The following is a 24649-nucleotide window of genomic DNA, read 5'->3' as shown; positions in this document are numbered from 1 at the left end:
TATCCCTATGAAGCTGTGCCCTTCGATGCCGGACTCTTCTATTAATGGAACTATCCTTTCCACATCCTCACTATCCAGGCCTTCCAGTATCCTATAGGTTTCAGTGAAATGTCCTCTCATCTTCCTGAATACCATTGAGAACAGGCTCTGAGACATCAATTGCTTTTCATATGCTAAGTACTTCGTTTCTGAGATCATTCTTGCGAATTTCCTCTGGATTCTCTCCAGAACCAGAACATCCTTGCTTAGATACAGGGCCCAAAATTGCTCACAATATTCCAAATGTGGTCAGACCAATGCCTTACAAAGCTTCAGCACTATATTCTTGCTTTTATATGCGAGTCCTCTTGAAATGAATGATAACATTGCATTTGCCTTCTTTACTACCAATTCAACCCACAAGATGAGCTTAAGGGAACCCTGAACTAGGACTCCCAAATCCCTTAGTATCTCTTTTTTCTGAATTTTCTCCCCATTGAGAAGATAATCTACACTTTATTTTTCCTACCAAGGTGCATAACCCCACATTCCATCCGCCACTTCCTTGCCCGCTCTTCCAAACTGTCCATGTCCTTCTGCAGACTCCCTGCCTCTGCAATACTTCCTGTTCTCTGCCTATCTTGGTATTGTCTCCAAAACTGGCCACAATTCCATCAGCTCTTTCCTACAGATCATTAATGTATAAAGTGAAAAGTTACGGTCTCAATACTGACTTTGGGATGCAAGTCCACAGCTCCCCAAAAACAGTGATACAGGTGAATAGAATTTTTTAGAAGACATCTGGCATGCCTGTCTTCAATGGCCAGGCATTGGGTGTAAGAGTTAGAAATGTGATGTTGCTGTTGTACAAAACATTGTTTAGACTGCACTTGGGGTATTGTGTACAGTTCTGGTTGCTACAATACATGAAGGGCAACAGACTCACCAGAATTGTGTTTGGAATGGAGAAATGCAGTGATTAAATAGACTGAATTAACTCTCACTGCAACTCAGAAGACAAAAGTTCGACCTCATTGAAGTTTAATTAATAGAGGCTTAAATGTGACAGATAGTCAGAATCTTTTTCCTGTGACAGAGGAATCTAGAAATAGAGGACATAGGTTTAAGGTGAAAGGGGAGAAATTTTCAGGATATCTGAGGGGCAAGTTTATCTCACACATTGCGGTGGTTATTTAGAACAGACTGCAAGAGGAGATGCAAGAGGCAGAAGGTTAAAAGGATAGGAAATGTGCAGATAAATGGAATTAGTGTAGGTAGTTGGCATGGATAAGGTGGCTGGAAGGGCCTGTTTCTGTGCTATAGGATTTTTTGATTTAGTCATCAGTTACCTTTGGTAGAGCTGAGCTTGAATAGTAGGTTATTCTCCAGTTCCTTCACTTTACGGTTGTTGACAGTGACTTCCTCCATCAGTTGCACCCGCTCTGCTTCTAGTTCCTACAATTATCAGAGGTTTAAGATGATAGCAATCATTTCAAATCATTGAGGAAAAAAAATAAAGGAAAAAAACATTTCAGCCAACAACATGAGAGCTAAAAAAAAATCAAATAAAACTACAGATGCTAGAATCTGAAACAAAAATGGTATTACTATGGTAGTGCAGTAGTTAGCACACAGCTAATACAGGTTGGGGAGTCGGAGTTATGAGTTCAATTCTGCCATCCTCTGTAAGCAAGTTTTATGTGCCTCAGTTTCCTCCCACAGTTCAAAGATGTAGTATGTTAATTACTGATTGTAAATTGTTCTGTGATTAGCCTCGGGTTAAATTGGTGGATTGCGGGGTGGCATAGCTCAAAAGGTCAGAAGGGCCTGTTCTGTGTTGTATCACTAGATAAATAAAATAAAATACATAAATAAATAAATAGAGGAATGCTGGAAGAACTCAGCAAGTTAAGCAGCATCAGTCAAAAGAAAAAACATTAATGTTTCAGATTGAAAACCTTCCTCAGTCTTAATGTGAGCAAATGGGATTAGTGTAAAAAGGAAAAAGGTTCAACATGAACGTGGTGGGCCAAAGGACCCATTTCTATACTCTGTGACTCTCTAAAAGCTCTTAGCATAGCAAGCGGAATATTAGTGTAGTTAGGAGACTGGCTGTCTAATGGGAATCAGACAAGCACAAATGGGTCAATTTCTGACAGACGAAGTGCAATAAAGACAAACTGTTGGAAACATTCAATAGATTAGGCAGCATCTGTGGAAAGAGAAACAAAGTTAAAGTTTCAGCTCCAAGCCCCTTGTCAAGACGGAGAAAGAGAGAAAACAGAAATCAAACAGCTGGTAGAATTCAATGGGTCAGGTATCACCTGTGGAGGTGAAGCCATGGCTGACAATTCAGGGCAAGGTCCTGCATCACAATATCAACCCACATCATCTTTGCCTTTGTAGATATTATTCAACCCACGGATTTCTTCCAGCAGATTTTATTTTGCTCAAAATTCCAGCATCTGCAGTTGCTTGTGTCTCCAAGAGAGAAAACAAGTTGGTTTTCAACAATCATAAAAGTGTCAGAGGGATGGGTAAAACAAAGAAAATAAACCTTATAGGGAGAGACCAAGTGAGTGAAAGTTGCGGTTAGAATCAGATTATGCTTTTATGGCTGTAGGGCTTTCCCTGCAGACCAAACTATACAAATGGAAAGAGGAATCACAGAAGAATGATTGGCAGCTAGGGTGAGTTCAGAAGTTGTTACAGGAGATTGGAAAGCTCTTGGCTTCTATTAATATTCATGCATCCAGTTCATAATTTCTAAATAATCAAAAACAGAATACAGGATGAAAATTTTTTGGAGGTAAGACTTGCACTTCGTGTCTAATATCAATAAAATCCATGTAATCTGAAGGCAATGAGTATTCCCTGGAGTTCAGGAGAATGAGGGGGGATTTCATAGAAACATTCCAAATGTTAAAAGGCCTGATACGGCAAAGTTATTTCCTATGGTAGGGGATTCTAGGACAAGAGGGAATGACTTCAGTATTGAAGTACGTCCTTTTAGAACTGAGATGCGGAAAAATTACTTTAGTCAGAGGGTGGTAAACTTGTTGCCATGAGTGGCTGTGGAGGCCAAGTCATTGAGCGTATTTAAGGCAGAGATGGATAGGTTCTTGATTAGCCAGGGCATCAAAGGGTTTGGGGTGAAAGCAGCGGAGTGGGGATGATTGGAAGAATAGGATCAGCCCATGATTGAATGGCGGAGCAGACTCAATGGGCTGAATGGCCTACTTCTGCTCCTATATCTTATGGTCTTGTATTTTAGTGTTTAATATAAGCCAGAGTGTAAAATTATAACTCGCAATTATCTAACAAAAACCTAGGCTATGTAATAAGACTAGAGTGTCCAGGGAACTGTATACTACAGGGCTGTGCCCAAAAATTAATCTCTGCCTAGAACGTATCTGCCTCAGTGTCTACTAGAAACACACAGACAGGCAAAATGTTGGCGGGGAGAGGGTGTAAGCATATCTGGACAGCTGGTAATGAGGATAAGGACAGCATTAGTAACTGACAGTTTATGATGTAAATTGAACCAAACTATGACAGAGAATAAGGACATATAGAAACCATTCCTATCAGTGAGTTAGAAAGAACTATAATCTGCAAATCAGTGAACAAGAATAAGACAAGGGCAGTGGAAACAGACAAAACAAAAGTCTTTGTTCATGGTTGGAGGAATGGAGGTGGCCATTTTGTGAGACTGTTCTTGCAGCCACCATTTTGTGAACTGTTTGGTGAACTGGTTCTTGCTCAGGGATAGCTTAACCAAAGCAAGCGAACATGGACACAAGGAGTTTCTGCTGATGATCTGTTAAACCTGAGACCATTCTCCAATAAGAAGCTATTTATTATTTAAAGTAGCAGGCCTGCAGAAGGAACAGCCAGTAATCTAGTTGTCTGGGCCCTGTTAGACTGGTTTGAACCAGCCTGAGTTGGGGAAAAAGCACACAAAATAAATGACCGAGGGTATAAGGCTGGAGAAAAGAACCATATACTGCTTGAAGCCTTGGGCTACATCGAATGAAAAAATAACACAGGTCAGTCAGATGAACTTGAGGTAACAAACTTGAAACATCACAGATTGAGCTGATAAGGAAAAAAAAAAAGAATGGAGGACTTTGGGAGTACAGGCAGTGGCAACTCCAAAGACCCCCATCGCAGATGTGGATGACCCCATGTCGGAAATGTGGAGATTACATCAGGATCACAAGGAACCCCTGGCCAGCCTAGATTCCTTTTACCCGGCATTACCTTTTCTATTCTTTGATTGTTCATGGAGGGTCAGGGAAATCTAGTGCACTATTTAGTTTGTAAATTCACATGTTTGTTAGCTGAGACAATAAAAGTATTTGTCAGTAAATACTGATTATTATTGTTGAGTGTTAATACCTGCAACACAACAGGTCCCAGACATATCCAAAAATTACTTTCAATCTGGAAAGGATTGCCAGCTAATAGCATTTAATAAAGTCATGTCTGATCTGATTGTAATCTCAACTCTATATTCCTGTCTGCCTGTGATAACTTTACACCTTTTTTTAAAATCAAGAATCAATCTCTACATTAAAAAAATCCAATGACTCTGCTTCCATACCCTTTGAAAAGAGAGTTCCAAAGATTCACAGCCTTCAGACAGAAAAAAATCACATAATCTCTATATTAAAAATGAGATTCACTGTTTTCAAACCATGATTCCTAGTTCTAAATTCTCCCTCTAGAGAAATTATTCCTTCCACATCCACCCAATCAGGATCCTGTGGATTTCAATGTAGTCCACTTGCACTCTCCTAAACTTCAGAACTACTAGCCTAGCCTTGATTAGACAAACTGTCTAATAAACTTTCCTTAAGTATGACCATGAAACAGTATACAGTCCTCCAGAAGTTGTCTTATTAGTGCTGTGTATAAATGAAACAAAATCTCTTCTTTTTCATCCAATTCTCCTAGCAAATTACTTGTCATATGAGGAAAGGTTAACTTGTCTCTAGGTTTTTGAGGAATGGGGTTATCTCACTGAAATAAATGAAATACTTATGACAGTTGATGAGGTTAGATGTAGGGCTGATACTTTCCTTGGTTTTGGTCTCCAAAACCACCAGTCACAGTTTTAAAATAAGGAATCAGCCTTCAAGATAGATGAGAAGAAATTTCTTTACCCAGTGCGTGGTGAATCTTAAGAGGCTGTGGAGGTTGTCACTGAGTATATTGAAAGAAGAAACTGATAGATTTCTGGCTAGTTAGAGAATCAAGAGACATTAGGTTGTTGTAGGAAAGCGGTGCTGACATAAGTGACCAGCCATAATAAAAAACAAAAAGAGAAAATGTTTGACATGCACTTGTCAGGTGCATTTGTGGAAAGAGAGAAAGGAGTTACATTTTCGAGTCAATATCAAGTGCAAAAGGGATTCACCAGAATTTTAACTGGAATGGACGGCTGTAGTTATAAGGAGAGATTGAATAGACTGGGTTGACTCTCACCCAGTCACAGAATGGTGATCTTATAATGGTTTATCAAATTATGAGAGACAAAGATAACGTAGATAATCCCAGGGCAGGGGAGTTTAAAACTAGAGAGCACAAATTTAAGTTTAAGAGAAACTTAAAGGAGACCTATGGGGGTACATTTTTCACAGAGTGTGATGGTAGTCTGGCATGAGTTGGCAGAGGTGGTGGCAGAGGCAGTTACAGTAAGAAAGATTAAAAGCTATTTGGACAGCTACTTAGATGGAAAAGGCATAGAGTGATGTGAACAATGCCGTCGTTGTAGCTATCCCTCGAGGTCGAGGATGATGGTCTTCGTTCTGTTGATCTACTTATGGGCTCTCAAGTGGCTTATGAGTCCAATCTTGGCTTTGAAAGTTCTTCTGCATTCAGGACAGGTAGTTCCAGATGGCAGATCGGGCTTTGGTTGTTGCTGCCTCTCCATTTTCTTCTCTTTTCTTCTAATTCTGCACATCTGTTGGCTTCGAAAGTTGCTGTACCTTCTCGGATGATGGCTTGCCAGAGTTTCCTGTCTTTGGCATTGGTTTCCCAATTGTTGATGTCGATGTTACATTTCTTCATGTTGGCTTTTAAGACGTCTTTGAATCTGTTCTGTTGTCCGCCTCTTTTACATTTGCCTTCTTTAAGCTGGGAGTAGAAGATTTGTTTCGGCAGACGTTTGTCTTTCATCTGAACAACGTGACCGCTCCACCTTAGTTGGTTCTTGATGACGTGGGCTTCAATGCTTGTTGCTTTTGCTTCATTTAGCACATTTAGTATGAACAATGCAGACAAACAAGATTAGCATAAAGAGTCATCAAGCATGGATAAGATGGGTTGAAAGTCCCCATTTCTGTGAGAAACACTTTTATGATTTCATTTATGTTAAAATCTGAACAGCATGGTAACCTGCCTCACAAAATAACAACATGAACTTACAGCATATCAATATATCAGTCATCATCAGTAATAACTACGTTGAAGTAGGGGGTTGTTTTAAGTACCATAATATAAATACCTTGCCTCCCTGTGGATCGGCATGCCAAATAAATAGATACAGGAAAGTAAATTTAGAAGAACAATTTCTTAGGTAAAATTATCTTTATACATATTGTGTTACTAATGATCAGCTTGGCAACTTGAAGTACTATATCACATTCCAACAGTCATCCGAATGCCTTATTACTCAGTTCAAAGGGGTTCAAACAGCTTACCTGTTTCTCAGTAAGGATCACTCGGCCAAGCAGTTGGTTCTCAAGACCCTTAATGGTTACAGTGAAGTCAATGATGGATGTTTTGGCACTGATTTCTGGAGTGTAGGCAGGATTAGGAAGTTTTGTGGTGATATACAACATGAATCCAGACATTACCTCAGTTTCTTTATCCCCCACTTTCACCTGCAGAGAAGCAATTCACATCAACATTTTTAACCTCTACCATATCCATTCTTTTTATGATGTAAGTTCAATTTTTAACCAGGACAGATAAAAACAAGAGATTTGCCATATGCTGAAAATCGAGAGCAAACTGAACAGGTCAAGCAGTGTCTATGGAAAAGAATAAACGGTTGAGGTTTTGGGCCGAGACCCTTCATCAGGACTGGAAAGGAAGGGGGAAGATGCCTGATTAAGAAGTTGGAGGGAAGAGGAGGACAAGCTGGAAGGTGATAGATGAAGCCAGGTGGGTAGGGGAGGGGCATGAAATGAGAAGCTGGGAGGGCTGGAGAAGAAGGAATTTGATAGAATGGGAGAAAGGGAAGGAGGAGGGGCACCGGGGGAGGTGATAGGTAGGTGAGGAGAAGAGGTAAGAGGACAGAGTGGGGAATTGAAGAAGAGGGAAAGGAAAAATTATCAGAAATTGCAGAAATCAATGTTCATGCCATCAAGTTGGAGGCTACCAGATGGAATATGAGAGGTTGCTCCTCCATCTGGAGAGTGGCCTTATCATGGAAGAACAGGAGGCCATGGACCGACAAGTCAGAATGGGAATGGAGATAAAAATTAAAATGATTGGCCACTGGGAAATTCTGCTATTTGTGGACGGAGTGGAGGTGCTTGCCAAAGCAGTTCCTCATTCTACGTCAGCTCTCAACAATGTAGAAGAGGTCACATTGGGAGCACTGGATACAGTAGATCAGGGTCCCCAACCTTTTTTGCACCGCGGACCGGTTTAATATTAACAATATTCTTGCGAACCGGCAGACTGGGGGGTGGGGGGTGTTCAAGTTCAACAGTGCGTGACAGGGAATGAGGAAAGGTGCAGCTGACTCATATTGTTTCATATCACCAAATCATATTGTTTCCTCGCGGCCCGGTAGCAGATGCTTTGCCGCCCGGTACTGGTCCGCGGCCTGGTGGTTGGGGACCACTGCAGTAGATAACTAACACAGATTCACAGGTGAAGTGTTAACTCATTTGGAAGGACGGTTTGGGTCCTGAATGAAGGTGAATGTGCAGGATAAATGCCGGGAGAGAGATTAGTGGGTAAGGACAAATGGACAAAGGAATCATAGGGGGAACTATTCCTGTGCAAAGCAAAGAGCTATAGTCAAGATCGCTGTGGGAATCTTCATGCTTATAAAATATATCAGTTGACAGTTTGTCTCCAGAGATTGGAAAGAAAGACTGAGAAAGGGGAGAGAGGTGTCGGAAATGGACCAAGAGAATTTAAGGGCAGGATGGAACTTGGAGGGAACATTGATGAAATTGACGAGCTCAGGTTGGGTGTGGGAAGCAGCAGCAATGCAGTTGTTAATGTAGTGCAGGAAGAGTTGGGAGCATTACCAGGGATTCTATCTCTCTACCCATTTGGTACATTGGCTGCAGTTGAAGATCTAGGAAGTGTAAATTGTTAGATACTTTATTGTCTTCATAGGCATCTCTTTTTGAGCTGTGAATTTCTATTATTCTGTTTCAAATCCATATGACACATAGATCTCCATCAGCAGCAGAATAATATTTCATCAAAATTGTAGTCTCAACCATGACTGGCCATAAGCTCAGCAATTTTTGTGAGGAGGGTCGAAACCCAGTTTCAGATCTAAATAAAGCTTAGGTTTCAGTGCTTGTAAGCATTGTGGGATCCTAGAAACAAACCTTTGCACTAGACACACCTAGGAAATTCTCAGATTTGTCCCAAAGTCATTATAAAATTCAAAAAAAGTAAATGCTGTTGTCCTAAGAGGTGCCTGAACATACACATACCCATACATCAGACAACAGACAAAAATTACACAATCGTCTCTTTAATGAGCACTGACCAGTACTTTGCTTAAGGCCGGGAGAGGCCTCATGAAGACACTGTCAAGTTTCAAGACTCACATCTTTCTATTTCTGGCAAGCTGCATTAAATAGATAGCGTGATCAGGCTAACTTATGTTATCAACAGGGGTAAGAATTGCAAAATGTCCATGCTAAATTCAAGGCCAAGCCTCTGAAGGTAACAGCATACATTGTGAATGTCAAAGTGTTTGGGTTGAAGACATTATAAAGTGGAGATCAGGAAGAGCATGATCGGGTGCTGAGTAGTAAGGGTAAGAACCCCGGTGAGGCTCAATGCTGAGTTGTAGTGATGGAGGTGTGAAAACTAGCAGTGTGGAATAAACCCCTGAAAGGCATTAGCCTGTAGCCAGTTCCAAGCCCTGAAATTGACACCTCTAAATGACAGAAAGCTATCATCAACAGTGTTTGGGTTTCTACTCAGCTCCAATCCTTATTAAATAGTCTTAGTGATCCAAACATGAGAAAGAAAGCTAAATTTCAGAAGACTGTGATTGGTGGAAGTTAATCAGCCTTAGAACACCACTGCAGATACTGCATTCAGGGTAATGCTGTAGACCTAACTACCTTCATTACAGGGATGAATTTTGTTTATTTTATTGGTTCTAATTGTATTCTTCTTGTAAAATCTTTGGATAATTTATGTATACTTCATGTTTAATTTACATTTTTGATCTGAATGTTGTGTGCCTATAATACTGCTGTAAGTAAACTTTTCATGGCACCTGTACATTCACATACTTGTGCACTTGACAATAAACACGACCTGACTTCATTAATGACCTTTCTTGCATTGTAAGGTCAGAAATAAGAATGTCTACTGATGATTCAAATCCATTCACATATCTTTAGAAAGTGAACATGCCATGCCTATTCACAACATGATCTTAACAATGTTCAGGTGAGGGCTGATAAAGGTAAGTAACATTCACATCACCCAAGTGCCAGGTAACAGCTATCTCTAACAAGGAAAAGCCAAACTATTCATGCTAGATATTTAACACTAAGATCCACCATCACACTGTCAATGTGATGGAGGTTACTACTGATCAAAAGCCACAAGATAATAACATGTAAATAATGAGATGCAAGAGCAAGTCAGTACCCACTAGCTAATGACTCATTTCCTAATTCCACAAAGCCTTTTCAGCACCTGCAAAACATAAATCAGGATTATAACAATATAACATACAACAATTACAGCATGGAAACAGACCATCTTGGCCCTTCTAGTCCGTGCCGAACGCTTACTCTCACCTAGTCCCATCTACCTGCACTCAGCCCATAACCCTTCATTCCTTTCCTGTCCATATACCTATCCAATTTTTCTTTAAATGACAAAATCGAACCTGCCTCTTCCACTTCCACTGGAAGCTCGTTCCACACAACTACCACTCTCTAAGTAAAGAAGTTCCCCCTTGTGTTACCCCTTAACTTTTGCCCTTTAACTCTCAACTCATGTCCTCTTGTTTGAATCTCTCCCACTCTCAATGGAAAAAGCCTATCCATGTCAACTCTATCTATCCCCCTCATAATTTTAAATACCTCTATCAAGTCCACCCTCAACCTTCAACGCTCCAAAGAATAAAGACCCAACTTGTTCAACCTTTTTCTGTAACTGAGGTGCTGAAACCCTAAATCTCCTCTGTACTCTCTCTATTTTGTTGACTTCTTTTCTATAATTGGGTGACCAGAACTTTACACAATACTCCAAATTTGGCCTCACCAATGCCTTGTACAATTTTAACATTACATCCTAACTCCTCTCCTCAATGCTCTGATTTATAAAGGCCAGCATACCAAAAGCTTTCTTCACCACCCTATCCACATGAGTTTCCACCTTCAGGGAACTATGAACCATTATTCCTAGATCACTCTGTTCTACTGCATTCCTCAATGCCCTACCATTTACCATGTATGACCTATTTTAATTAGTCCTACCAAAATGTAGCATCTCACACTTATCAGCATTAAACTCCATCTGCCATCTTCCAGCCCACTCTTCTAACTGGCCTAAATCTCTCTGCAAGCTTTGAAAACCTACTTCATTATCCACAATGCTACTTATCTTAGTATCATCTGCATACTTACTAATCCAATTTACCACCCCATCATCCAGATCATTAATGTATATGACAAACAACACTGGACCCAGTACAGATCCCTGAGGCACACCACTAGTCACCAGCCTCCAACCTGACAAACAGTTATCCACCACTACTCTCTGGCATCTCCCATCCAGCCACTGCTGCATCCATTTTACTACTATTAATAATACCTAACGATTGAACCTTCCTAACTAACCTTCCATGTGGAACCTTGTCAAGGGCCTTACTGAAGTCCATATAGACAACATCCACCGCTTTACCCTCGTCAATTTTCCTGGTAACCTCTTCAAAAAATTCAATAAGATTTGTCAAACATGACCTTCCAATCACATATATGATGGTATATATTCTACTCACCTAGTCTGGAGAACCTACTAGAAGTACTCTACTCTACCAATGAGAATAAATCACAGAATACAGCGCTTCCCAACCTTTTTTATGCCATTGAGCCAGCCTTACCATTAGCCGAAGGGTCTATGTACCCCATGTTGGAAACCCTTGATCTAATAGAACAGTGGGGTTGCAATCATCAAAGGATATGCAACAGTTAAACAGGTGGATCTCCTCCAACTTCTCAAGAGGAATTAAAAGTAGGTAGCAAATGCTGTGGGAAAACAAACCAGTGTCTTGCCATGGAACTTTAATTATGTCTTAAAAATGGGTTGAGCATGAGAATATTGTGACAAATCTCTAAGAAATAATGCACCTTAAAAGTGGTCCCACTTTTGATGAAGTTTTTCTCCAACACATTATCCAGAGCAGGGTCCAATTCCTCCTGTATATCTTCCAAAAGTAAAGGACGTCCAAGTGATAAAGAATCCTCCAAATGATTGCGAAAATACTTGTGATTAAGTGATGTTACCTTTAGAATGAAAGGAACCAGAGCTTACAATTCAGACTCTCTCCTCAGGTCCACCCGCACACAGATAGACTCCATTAAATACAGTACTCTGATGTTTCTGCAATTGGTTGTTGGGAAACTTGAGAAAAGAGGGATAATTAGCCAACAGGCATTTGGAAATTGACCCCAGAGCACCCTACAAATCTTTTAGAGATAACTAAGCTATCTAACATGGAATCAAAACAGGACAATATAACCGAGGAACAGGCCCTTCAGCCCACAATGTTCTGCTGGACTAATTAAGCTAGTGATACTTAATTAAACTAAACCCTTCTGTCTGCACATGGTCTATATTTCTCCATTTTTTTGCATATTGATGTGCCTGTCTAACAGCCTCTTAAATGCCTCTATCATATCCGCCTCATGGAAACCAATCTCCCCTCCTTAGACTCTTGTCCACACTTCTCACTGCCTTGGTAAAACAGCTAACATAATCAAAGACCCCATTGAATCCACACATTCTCTTTTCTCCCCCCTCCCATCCAGCCGGAGATACAAAAGTCTGATAGCATGCACTCCCAGGCTTAAGGGCAGCTTCCATCTTACTGTTACAAGACTGCTGATGGATTCAAGATGGCCTCTTGACCTCACAATCTACCTTGTTATGACCTTGCACCTTGTTGTCTACCTGCACTGCACTTTCTCTGTATTGGTAACACTTTATTCTGCAATCTGTTATTGTTTGACCTTGTACTATCTCAACTTACTGTTGAAATGAATTGATCTGTATGAATAGTATGCAAGTTTTAAACAAATGTAACAATATTTTATAATTTACATATTTTTATCAAGTTCAAAGTTTAAAGTTGACAGTACAAATATGTCACCATATACAATCCTGAGATTCATTCTCTTGTGGGCATTCCATAATAGAATGATAACCATAGTATAATCAATGATAGACCGCACCAACTCGGGTTTCAACTAGTGTATAAAAGACAACACGCCGCGCAAATACAATAAGAAAGAAATAATAATAAAAATAAATAAGCGATAAATATTGAGAACATGAGATGAAGACTCCTTAAAAATGAGTCCATAGGTTGTGGGAACATTTCAATGAGGGGCAAGTGTATTTGAGTGAAGTTATCCCCTCTGGTTAAAGAGCCTGATGAATAAAGGGTAATAGCTGTTCCTGATCCTGGTGGTGTGAGTCCTGAGGCTCTTGTACCTCCTTCCTGATGGTAGCAATAAGAAGAGAGCATAGCGTGGGTGGTGGGGGACCCTGATGATCGATGTTGATTTCTTACAATAGGGCTTTGTGTAGATGTAGTCAATGGTGGGGAGGTCTTTACCCATGACGGACTGGGCCATATCCACTACTTTTTGTAGGCTTTTCCGTTCAAGGGCATCGGTGCTTCCATACCAGGCTGTGTTGCAGTCGGTCAATATACTCTCTGCTACACATCTAGAGAGGTTTGTCAAGGTTTTAGATGTCATGCTGAATCTTCACAAACTCCTAAGAAAGTAGAGGTGCTGCCACACTTTCTTTGTAATTGACAGATCCTCCAAAATAATAACACGATGGAATTTTTCCACCCCTCTCCACTTCTGATGCTCAAATGAGGACCTACTTGTGGACCTCTGGTTTCTTCCTCCTGAAGTCAATAATCAAATGCTTGGTCTTGTTGACATTGAGTGAGAGGTTGTTGTCATGGCACCACTCAGCCAGATTTTCAATCTTCCTCTTATACGCTGATTTATCACCACCTTTGATTTGGTCTACAGCAGTGATGTCCTCAGCAAACTTGAATATGGCTTTGGAGCTGTGCTCAGCTACAAAATTGTAAGTGTAAAGTGAGTAGAGCAGGGAGGTAAGCACATAGCCTTGTGGTGCACCTGTGCTGATGTTGATTGTGGAGGAGGTGTTGATGCCAATCCAAACTGACTAGGGACTGCAAGTGAGGAAATCACAAGGAGCTATTGAGGCCAAGGTTTTGAAGTTTATTGATTAGTTTTGAGGGAGTGATGGCATTGAATGTTGCGTTGTAGTCAATAATGCTCCAGGGTTGAGTTAAAAGCCAATAAGATGGCATCTGCTGTGGGGACCTGTTGCTCCAGTAGGCAAATTGGAGTGGATCCAAGTCATTCCTCACGCAGGAGTTGATATGCTTCATCCCCAACCTCTCAAAACACTTCATCACCGTGGATGTAAGTGCTACTGGATAATAGTCATTGAGATAGGTTACTTCTTTCTTATTTGGCACTGGTATAATTGAAGTCTTCTTGAAATAGGTGGGCACCTCAGAATGCCGAAGCGCGATGTTAAAGATCTCAGTAAACACTCCAGCCTGTAAATCAGCACAGGTTTTTAGTGTTGGCCTGGTACCCATCAGGGCTGGATGCTTCTCGTGGTTTCATCCTCTGAAAGCTGCTTACACGTCAGCCTCAGTGACTGAAATCACAGGATCATTGGGGCTGTGTGAGTTTGTGATTGCTCTTTCAAGTTTTGATGGCAAATGTGAGCATAGAAGGCATTGAGCTCTCTGGAGGTGAAGCCCTGTTGTTACCTATGTTGCTTGATTGAACTTTATAAGAGGTGATAATACTCAAGCCTTGCCACAACTGTCGAGTATCTTTCGTTGATTCAAGTTTAGTCCAGATTTGCCACTTCACTTGTGAGATGGCTTTCTGAAGATTGTACCTGGACATTTGTAACTTCCTTAGTCACCAGACCCGAATGCCTCTGACCTGACCCTAACAAATTGCGGATCTCATGGTTCATCCAGGGCTTCCGGTTGGCGAAGACTCTAAATGATTTTGTGGGGACACACTCACTTACAACTGTTTTAATAAAGTCTGTGACAACCATGGTATAATAATTGAGATCCACAGAAGACTCCTTGAACACGGCCCACTCCACCAACTTGAAGTAAACCCGTAGCCGCTCCTCTGCTCCCACAACCACTCTTTGTTGCCCTAACCTCTGGAACTTTGTCTTTAGACAATTGCCTGTATGCAGGTAGGAGAAGGACAACTAATAATAAGACTTACTGAAATGCAGTCCCAGCATGGAATGGAAGGCATTTCTTATCTTAGTATAGCAGTGGTGTAGTGTGTTGGAACCCCGGGTGCTACATGTTATATGCTGTTGGTAATTGGAACAGGGTTTTCTTCAAACAAGTCTGGTTGAAGTCCCTGACTATGATTTGAAATGCATTGGGATGGACTGTTTCTTGTTTGGAAAAGACATTATGCAATATCTCAAGTGCTTGATAATAGTCAGCTGCTGGTGGTCCTGGCAACACATTCTAGGTAGCCACCAGTCACTGTGTAAAAACTTTCCCTACACATCTCCTTTGAACTTCTCCAACCCTCACCTTAAATCCATGCCCTGAAGTATTAGACATTTTAAACCCGGACAAAAGATACCAGCTGTCTACTCTATCTGTACTTCTTATAAAGAGCCATAAAGAGATACAGCATGGAAATAAACCCTAGGTGCAGACCATCAAAAACCCAATTACCCTGATCCCACATCCTGATGCAGAGCTTTGACCTGCAGCTTCACCAATATCCTTCCCCCTCAGATGATGCTTGACACACTGAGTTCCTCCAGTAGAATATTTGTTGCTCCAATTTTCCTAAGTCTCCACATTTATCTCAGTTTTATTCTTCCCACATCCTCATCAACTGCCCCTAGATTCCTCCAGCCACCTATACACCAGGGGCAGTCTCACTGTGGTTAGTTAACCTATCAACCCGCATGCCTTTGGGACGTTGGAGAAAACTGGAGCACCAGTAGAAAACCATGCAGTGATATGGTCACAAGCAGGACATACAAACTAAACACAGGCAGCACCTGAGATCAGACCTCAACCCATTTATACTGTTTTATGAAGAAATGGCTTTAATAGCTGCACCACTGTGCTGCCTTTCCAAGTAATACCATAAACATTATAGCTATGCAAAGGTGCATCATGACTAGAAGAGTAACTAATTTTACAATAGGTGTACCTTCCACAAAAATTGGGCACAAATGAGTAATAAAAAGATGTCAAAGATAGATATTGCTCAATTTACTTCAGGCCCTTTCATTCCAATCTCTGATGTCCTCTGATGATAAACAACCACTAAAATCAAAACCTTCTGAAAAGAAGGTGAGATAGTTGGAAAAGAAAATAAACTACACATTATATTAATTGGATTGTCTCATTGTGTTCTAAGTATGCTGCTTCACACGCTGAATAGTACATATTTATACAGTTTGTGTATTTCTACCTGTAGTTCATTGTCTTGCTCCTTCCTCTTGATCCAGGATTTACCCTGTGTCTGAGGGTCAATGAGAAGTGGATATCTGGTTGCTTTAGTAACAATAATGCCATTCTGAACTGACAAGTCATCATTTGGCAATCCTTGCAGGTTCCACTCACCGATCTAGAAAAGTAAGACCATCAAGGCTTACTAAAGGCACAGTCTGACAATAAGTATCATTCCTTAAATGATCAATGAAGATTAAGTCAGAAATCTTCTGGAAATAAATTGTAACAGATACTGGAATACAGGTAACACACAAAATGCTGCAGGAACTCAGCAGGTCAGGCAGCATCTATGAAAATGAATAAATTGTCAAAGTTTTGGTTCAAGACCCTTCATCCAACTTCTTGGGCACCGTCAAGAAAGTAACTTGTGCAAGCAGCTTTGATGGAAACTATCAAATATTTCTGTCTCAGTCTGCTACAGCTGAGAACCACTGTGTGGATCAGAAATAACACCATCTTCTCGTCGACTATCAACACTGTCACATCTCAAGGATATGTGCTTAGCCCTACGGTCTACTCTCTCTCTACCCACGATCATGTAGCTAGCCACAGCTCAAATGCCATCTATAAACTTGCTGAAGACACAATTCTAGATGGTGATGAGAAGGTGCACAGGAGTGAGATAGATCAGCTGGCTGAACGATGTCACAACAGCCGCCTTGCACGACTTTAGTGAGACCAAGGAATTGATTGTGGACTTCATGAAGGGGAACTCGAAGGGACACACAGCAGTTCTCATTAAGGGATCAGCAGTGTAAAGGGTAAGCAGTTTCAAGTTCCTAGGTGTGAAAATCTCTGAGGATCTATCCTGGGCCCAACATATTGATTTAAATAGAAAAAGGCGCTACAGCGGCTATATTTCATTAGGAATTTGAGAAGAATTGGTATGGCACTGAAGTCACTTGCATGTTATGACTGATGTACTGTATAGAGCATTCTTACTGGTTGTATCACAGTCTGGTATGAAGCCAGTGAGCAAGATCAGAAAAAGCAACTGAAAGTCATAGCCAGCTCCATCTTGGGCACCAGCTTCCCCAACATCAAGGACACCTTCAAAAGGCGATGTCGCAAAAAGGCAGCATCCTTCATTAAGGTCCCCCATCACCTAGCACATGCCCTCTCCTCATTGCTACCAGCAAGGAAGAGGTACAGGAGCCCAAAGTCACACTTAGTGTTTCAGGAACAGCTTTTCCCCTCTCTCATCTGAATGGGCAATGAACCCATGAACACTACTTCAGCACAATTAAACTCTTCTCAGGCTTCCAGCCGGGTACTATTATCAATTATAATCAATGTTTCAATGACAAACTCTGCCATCTTCATCAGGGATGATACCTGGGCATGTCTAGTCCAATGGTATTTATACCACCATCATCCATCCCTCCTGATTGATTAGTCCTCATCCAATCAGGATTCTGTTGTCTCATGTTGTTTACAATCGAATTCCAGTTCTCAGAGTGAGACCTTCATCTTTGTTAAACTTCTTTTCTTCTAATTTATATCAATGGCTTCCTTCACCAGGCAGTCACAAAAGCCATTGGCATGGCACAGTAGTTTTGTACCGTCAAAGTCAGTCCTATGGCCATTGCAAATGCAGTGTTCTGCTCCCGCCGATTTCTCCGGGCAACCCCACATGGATACACCTCCTGTGCTCTTTGATATGGGTTTCCACCATGTGTCCTGTTGCATTCACAGGGAATCCTGTAATTGCCAGCCATCCTGAGTCCCGGGTCATTTTTGACCCACATAAGCAGCGATTTGAACTTCTTTACAGGTTTATGGATGGTATTAATCTGTTATTTCTTCAGGATCCTGATGATCCTTCCAAAAACCATGGAAATATAGGGAAAACAAGCGATAGTGACAGGTTCCTGCAAGTCCTGAGAGAGGGCACAGTTTTAAGGTGTTTGGAAGTAGGAACAGAGGAGATGTCAGGGGTAAGTTTTTTTTACGCAGAGAGTGGTGAGTGTGTGGAATGGGCTGCCGGCAGCGGATACGATAGGGTCTTTTAAGACACTCCTGGACAGGTACATGGAGCTCAAAAAATAGAGGGCTAGGGGTAACACTAGGTAATTTCTAAGGTAAGGAAATATTTGGCACAGCTTTGTGGGCCGAAGAGCCTGTATTGTGCTGGAGATTTTCTATGTTTCTATGATGAAGGGTGTTGGCCCAAGACGTTGATTGTTTATGCTGCTTGATCTGCTGAGTTTCTCCAGCATTTTGTGCAGTTTGCATTGGATTTCTAGCATTTGCAGATTTTCTTGTGTTGATGAAATGCTGAGGCTTTATAAGGCATTGGTCAATCCGCACTTGGAGTATTGTGAGCAGTTTTGGGCTCTTATTGAAGAAAGAGTGTGCTGGCATTAGAGAAAGTCCAGAGCAGGTTCATGAGAACGATCCTGGGAATGAAAAGGTTAACATATGAGGAGCCTTTGATAGCTCTTGGCCTATATTGACTGGAGGTTAGAACAGTGAGGGAGATTCTATTAAAACCTATTGAATATTGAAAGCCTAGATAGAGTGGATGTGAAGAGGATATTCCTCACAACAGAGGAATGTCCATTTAGAACAGCGATGAGGATGAATTTCTTGAGCCACAAGTTAGTGAATCTGTGGAGTTCATTGCCACAAACAGCTGTGAAAGACATGTCACTGGGTATATTGAAAATGAAGGTTGGTAGGGCATCAAAAGTAACAGGAAGAAGGCAGGAGAATGGGGTTGAGAGGGATAATAAATCAGCCGTGATGGAATGGTGGAGCAGACTCCATGGGCGTAGGCTTAAAATACTTATGGTATTAAGCAGCAGCTTTAACATCCTTCTGAGAGCAAAATTAATTTATTTTTAATGTTGTCATGCATAAGTAGAGCAAGCTGCTAATGTCTCAAAATTAGGCTTATTTTTGCAGTACTTGAATATGAAAGTCATGCCTCAAACTCCAGTGCTTCAGAAAAAAAGACACAATCCAAGTTTGTTCAACCCTTCGTAATGAATAAACTGTAATCTAGGCAACATCCTGCTGAATCTCTCCTGCACTCTCTCCAAAGCCTGATGAACCTCTCCTGCACTCTCTCCAAAGCCTGATGAATCTCTCCTGCACTCTCTCCAAAGCCTGATGAACCTCTCCTGCACTCTCTCCAAAGCCTGATGAATCTCTCCTGCACTCTCTCCAAAGCCTGATGAACCCCTCCTGCACTCTCTCCAAAGCCTGATGAACCTCTCCTGCACTCTCTCCAAAGCCTGCTGAACCTCTCCTGCACTCTCTCCAAAGCCTGCTGAACCTCTCCTGCACTCCCTTCAAAGCCTTCATATCCTTCCTATAGAATGGCAACTAAAACTGCACATAATACCCCAAATGTGGCCTAACCAACATTTTGCAGAGCTGCAACATAATTTCTTGACGCTTCTACACAATACCCTAACCAATGAAGACTAGAATGCCATTTGCCCTCTTGACCTGCTACTTTCAGGGAGCTATGGACCTGTATCACAGTTGCTGATAAATTCTCAGATGGCAATCAGGAGGCATACAGGAGTGAGCTTGGCTTGTTGAGTGGTGTCACGACAATGATCTTGCTCTCACCATCATCAAGATCAAGGAACTGATTATGGACTTCAGGAAAGGGAAGTTGGGAGAGCACGTGCCAGTCCTCATTGACAGGTCAACATTGGAAAGGGTGAGCAGCTTCAAGTTCCTGAGCATTAACATATCCGAAGATCTTTTCTGGACCCGACATATTGATACAATCATGAAGGAGGCATGCCAGAAGATCTGCTTCATTGGGAGCCTGAGGATGAATGGCATGTCACCAAAGACCCTTGTAACTTTCTATTCCTTGGACTGTGGAGGATTCTGACTGGCTGCACCACAGCCTGGTACGGAGACTCCAATGCACAGGATTGCAAGAGAGTCAGGGAGTTGTAGACTCAGACAGCATCATCGTGGACACAACCTTCCCCAACAAGGTGCCACACATGAGGCTGCTTTACAAGTTAAAAGCCCATGGTATTAAAGGAAATATAGTAGCATGGATAAAGCAGTGACTGGTTGGAAGGAGGTGAAGAATGGGAATAAAGGGAACCTTTTCCGATTGGCTGCCGGTGACTTGTGAGGTTCCACAGGGGTCTGTGTTGGGACTGCTTCTTTTTACATTATATGAGGGGTGATTGATAAGTTCATGGCCTAAGGTAGAAGGAATCAATTTTAGAAAACCTAGCACGTTTATTTTTCAACATAGTCTCCTCCTACATTTACACACTTAGTCCAGCAGTCGTGGAGCATACGGATATTGGACCTCCAGAAAGTGCCCACAGCAGGGGTAATTGATAAGTTCGTGGCCTAAGGTAGAAGGAGATGAGTTATTAACTTCAAACTTTCTGCATAATCACTCAAAGAGTTGAACTGCATGTGCATGTAATGAGAGCTGTATAACTCATCTCCTTCTATCTTGGGCCACTAACTTATCAATCACCCCTGCTGTGGGCACTTTCTGGAGGTCCTAGATCCATATGCTCCACGACCGTTGGACTAAGTGTGTAAATGTAGGAGGGGACTATGTTGAAAAATAAATGTGCTAGGTTTTCTAAAATTGACTCCTACCTTAGGCCACAAAGTTATCAATCACTCCTCCTATGTCAATGACTTGGATAACAGAATTGATGGCTTTGTGGCAAAGTTTGCAGACAATATGAAGATCAGTAGAGGGGCAGGTAGTTTTGAGGAAGTAGAGATGCTACAGAAGGACTTGGACAGATAAGGAGAATGGGCAAAAAAGTGGCAGCTGGAATAGTGTCGGGATGTGTATGGTCATGCACTTTGGTAGAAGAAATAACAGGATAAACTGGTTTCAAAATGGAGAGAAAATTCAAAAATCTGAGGTGCAAAGGATCTTGGGAGTACTCGTGCAATATTCCCTAAAGGTTAATTTGCAGGTTGAGTCAATGGTGAGAAAGGAAAATACAATGTTAGCATTCATTTCAAAAGAACTAGAATATACAAGCAAGGATGTAATGTTGAGGCTTTATAAAGCACTGGTGAGGCCTCATTTGAAGTATTGTGAGCAGTTTTGGGCTCCTTATCTAAGAAAGGATGTGCTGACATTGGAAAGGATTCAGAGAAGGTTCACAAAAATTATTCTGGGAATGAAAAGCTCGTAATATAAAGAGTGCTTGATTGCTGGGGGCCTCTACTCACTGGAATTCAGAAGAATGAGCAATGACCTTTTGAAACCTATTGAATGTTGACTGGCTGTGGAATGGATGTGGAGAGGATGTTTCCCATGGTGGGGGAGTTTATGACCAGAGGACAGAAGGAAGTAGCTGTGGAGATTGCAGAGGCATTAGCAATGACCTTTCAAAAGTCAATAGATTCCGGAGGAATGGAAGATTGCAAATGTCACTCCGCTATTTAAGAAAGGGGCAAGAAAGCAAAAAGTAAATTATAGACCTGTTAGCTTGACATCGGTGGTTGGGAAGTTGTTGAAGTCGATTGTCAAGGATGAGGTTACGGAGTACCTGGAGGCATATGACAAGATAGGCAGAACTCAGCATGGTTTCCTTAAAGAAAAATCCTGCCTGACAAACCTATTGCAATTTTTTGTGGAAATTACAAGTAGGCTAGACAAGGGAGATGCAGCGGATGTCGGGTATTTGGATTTTCAGAAGGCCTTTGACAAGGTGCCACACATGAGGCTACTAAACAAGATAAGAGCCCATGGAATTATGGGATAGTTACATACGTGGATAGAGCGTTGGCTGATTGGCAGGAAACAGAGAGTGGGAATAAAGGGATCCCATTCTGGTTGGCTGCCGGTTACCAGTGGTGTTCCACAGGGGTCCGTGTTGGGGCCGCTTCTTTTTACATTGTACATCAACGATTTGGATTATGGAATAGATGGCTTTGTGACTAAGTTTGCTGATGATACAAAGTTAGGTGGAGGGGCTAGTAGTGCTGAGGAAACGGAGAGTCTGCAGAGAGACTTGGATAGGTTGGGAGAATGGGCAAAGAAGTGGCAAATGAAGTACAATGTTGGAAAGTGTATGGTTATGTACTTTGGCAGAAGAAATAAACGGGCAGACTATTATTTAAATGGGGACAGAATTCAAAGTTCTGAGATGCAACGGGACTTGGGAGTCCTCGTGCAGGATACCCTTAAGGTTAACCTCCAGGTTCAGTCGGTGATGAAGAAGGCGAATGCAATGTTGGCATTCATTTCTAGAGGAATAGAGTATGGGAGCAGGGATGTGATGTTGAGGCTCTATAAGGCACTGGTAAGACCTCACTTGGAGTACTGTGGGCAGTTTTGGTCTCCTTATTTAAGAAAGGATGTGCTGACGTTGGATAGGGTTCGGAGAAGATTCACTAGAATGATTCCGGGAATGGAAGGGTTAATATATGAGGAACGTTTGACCGCACTTGGACTCTTCTCTTTGCAGTTTAGAAGAATGAGGAGGGACCTCATAGAAACATTTCAAATGTTGAAAGGCATGGACAGAGTGGATGTGGCAAAGTTGTTTCCCATGGTAGGGGAGTCTAGTACAAGAGGGCGTGACTTAGGGATTAAAGGGCGCCCATTCAGAACAGAGATGTGAAGAAATTTTTTCAGCCACAGGGTGGTGAATCTGTGGAATTTGTTGCCACGGGCAGCAGTGGAGGTCAAGTCATTGGGTGTATTTAAGGCAGAGATTGATAGGTATCTGAGTAGCCAGGGCATCAAAGGTTGTGGTGAGAAGGCGGGGGAGTGGGACTAAATGGGAGAATGGATCAGTTTATGATAAAATGGCGCAGCAGACTAAATGGGCCGAATGGCTGACCTGCTCCTTTGTCTCATGGTCTTATGGACACTGCCTTAGAATAGAGGAGTGTCCTTTTACAACAGAGATGAGGAGAAATTACTTTAGCCAGAGAGTGGTAAATATGTTACGTTCATTGCCACAGGCAGATGCGGAGGCCAAGTCATTGGGTATATTTAAGGCAGAGGTTGATGGATGTTTGATTGGTCAGAGTATGAAGGGGTACAAGCAGAAGGCAGGAGAGGGAAAATCGATCAGCCATGATGAAATGGCAGAGCAGACTCGATGGGCTGAATGGCCTAATTCTGCTCCTATGTCTTATGGCCTTATTTCCTCCTTCTCATTATTACCCACACTCAACAATGTAGGAACAGCTTCTTCCCTCTGCCATCAGTTGCTGAACAGTCCACGAACTCTACCTCATTATGCTTTTTGTACTATTCATTCATTTTATAACATCGAAAATTTTATATCTTTGTGCAGCACCACTGCTGCAAAACAACAAACCTCACTTCTTATAAACAGAGATAACGAACCTGATCCTCATTTTCACCCCTGGATCCCACTTTAATTTGTATACTAATCAGCCCAACAACATCTTCATACAAAATGAAATTGTATGAATTTCATTTTCACCTACATATAAACAACAGAGGAACACCACTGGTCCCAGTCTTCCATCAGAAAATCAGCTCTCTGTCACTACCCTCTGACTCTTTAATGGCCAAACCAAGTTTGAATTCAATATACCAAGTCTCCATGTATCCCATGTGCCTTGATCTTCTGGACTGGCCTACCATGAGACACCTGGTCTTAAACCTGACTGAAGTCTGCATGTGTGTCACCAGAACTAGGAAATGACTATGTTCTTGGGAAAAGAGAAAATGTTTTAAATAATGGTAATGAATTAAGACAATGACTGAAATGATCAATGTAGGTGAAGAAGCATGTTACCAATGAAGCGATGTTTTGAACAGAAATAGTGCCTAGATGTACATCATGTTTATTTCGTTCCATTAGGAAATGACTAAAATAGAAATTTAATAGACACAGACAAAAATCTAAGTCTAGCTCACCGTAGGCTGATCCACCAGGAAGTTTATCAGGTTTATACCATCTGTGTATGGAATCCTCCTTTGCCGTAGTTCTGCTTCCCAGATTACTTTGGTCAGTATATCTCTGAAAGTTTGATTGAAGGGACCACTATATGAGAGGAAACCAGTTGCCAACAGGACATCACCCACTAATCTGTTTGTAGATACAATATATGAAACAAAAATGAACAGTCAACAACCAAACACAGAAACAAAAGCATTGAAGTGAACGTACCAGATCTCAGCTGCAGGTAAATCTCACACTTCCTCTCTGACAAAAGGCAGTATGTGAGTCTAGACAAGCACCTTTCCACATCCCACTCAGTCAGCACTAGAGTGCCACTGGGATGTGTTCTCTCCTTTCTCCTATTTTCTCTATACACCAGGAACAGCTTCTCGAGTGATCGTCAGTTAAACTGATAAAGACTGTGAATGATACCACTATCAATGGACTAATCTCTAGAGGTGGTGAATCCAAGTTCCACCAGGAAGCAAACAAGCTAATGACTTGGTGCAATCATAACAACTTGGAGCTGAAAACTGTGGCAATGCATATCAACTTCAGAAGAAATGTGTAGCACTGTTTCAGCATTCAGGTTCCTGGTTATCATTGTATCACAGGGCCTCATGTGGGAGAACCATTATCTCGTTCATTAACAAAAGATTCAGCATTGGACGTACTTCTTGCAGCAGTTGGTAAAATTCCCTCTTCCCCAGAACACACTGGTGCAATTCTACACTGC

At 41.6% G+C, this 24649-nt stretch overlaps 1 protein-coding gene across 1 annotated transcript in view; it reads right to left on the bottom strand.

The window, feature by feature from the left end:
* Positions 1-24649, bottom strand: part of LOC134342423 (dynein axonemal heavy chain 8-like) — a 317468-nt gene that overhangs the window by 100147 nt on the left and 192672 nt on the right. The window contains exons 45-49 of the mRNA XM_063040531.1: positions 23889-24055; positions 15981-16136; positions 11565-11720; positions 6687-6869; positions 1329-1434 (exon numbers count right to left, since the gene is read on the bottom strand). Of these exons, the coding sequence (XP_062896601.1) occupies positions 1329-1434; positions 6687-6869; positions 11565-11720; positions 15981-16136; positions 23889-24055 (768 nt within the window). The remainder of the gene's footprint in view (positions 1-1328; positions 1435-6686; positions 6870-11564; positions 11721-15980; positions 16137-23888; positions 24056-24649) is intronic.

Source organism: Mobula hypostoma, chromosome 2 (assembly GCF_963921235.1).
Source record: "Mobula hypostoma chromosome 2, sMobHyp1.1, whole genome shotgun sequence".
Lineage (NCBI taxonomy): Eukaryota > Metazoa > Chordata > Chondrichthyes > Myliobatiformes > Myliobatidae > Mobula > Mobula hypostoma.
The sequence above is the reverse complement of the archived record's forward strand: the minus strand, read 5'-3'. Positions and strand labels throughout refer to the sequence as shown.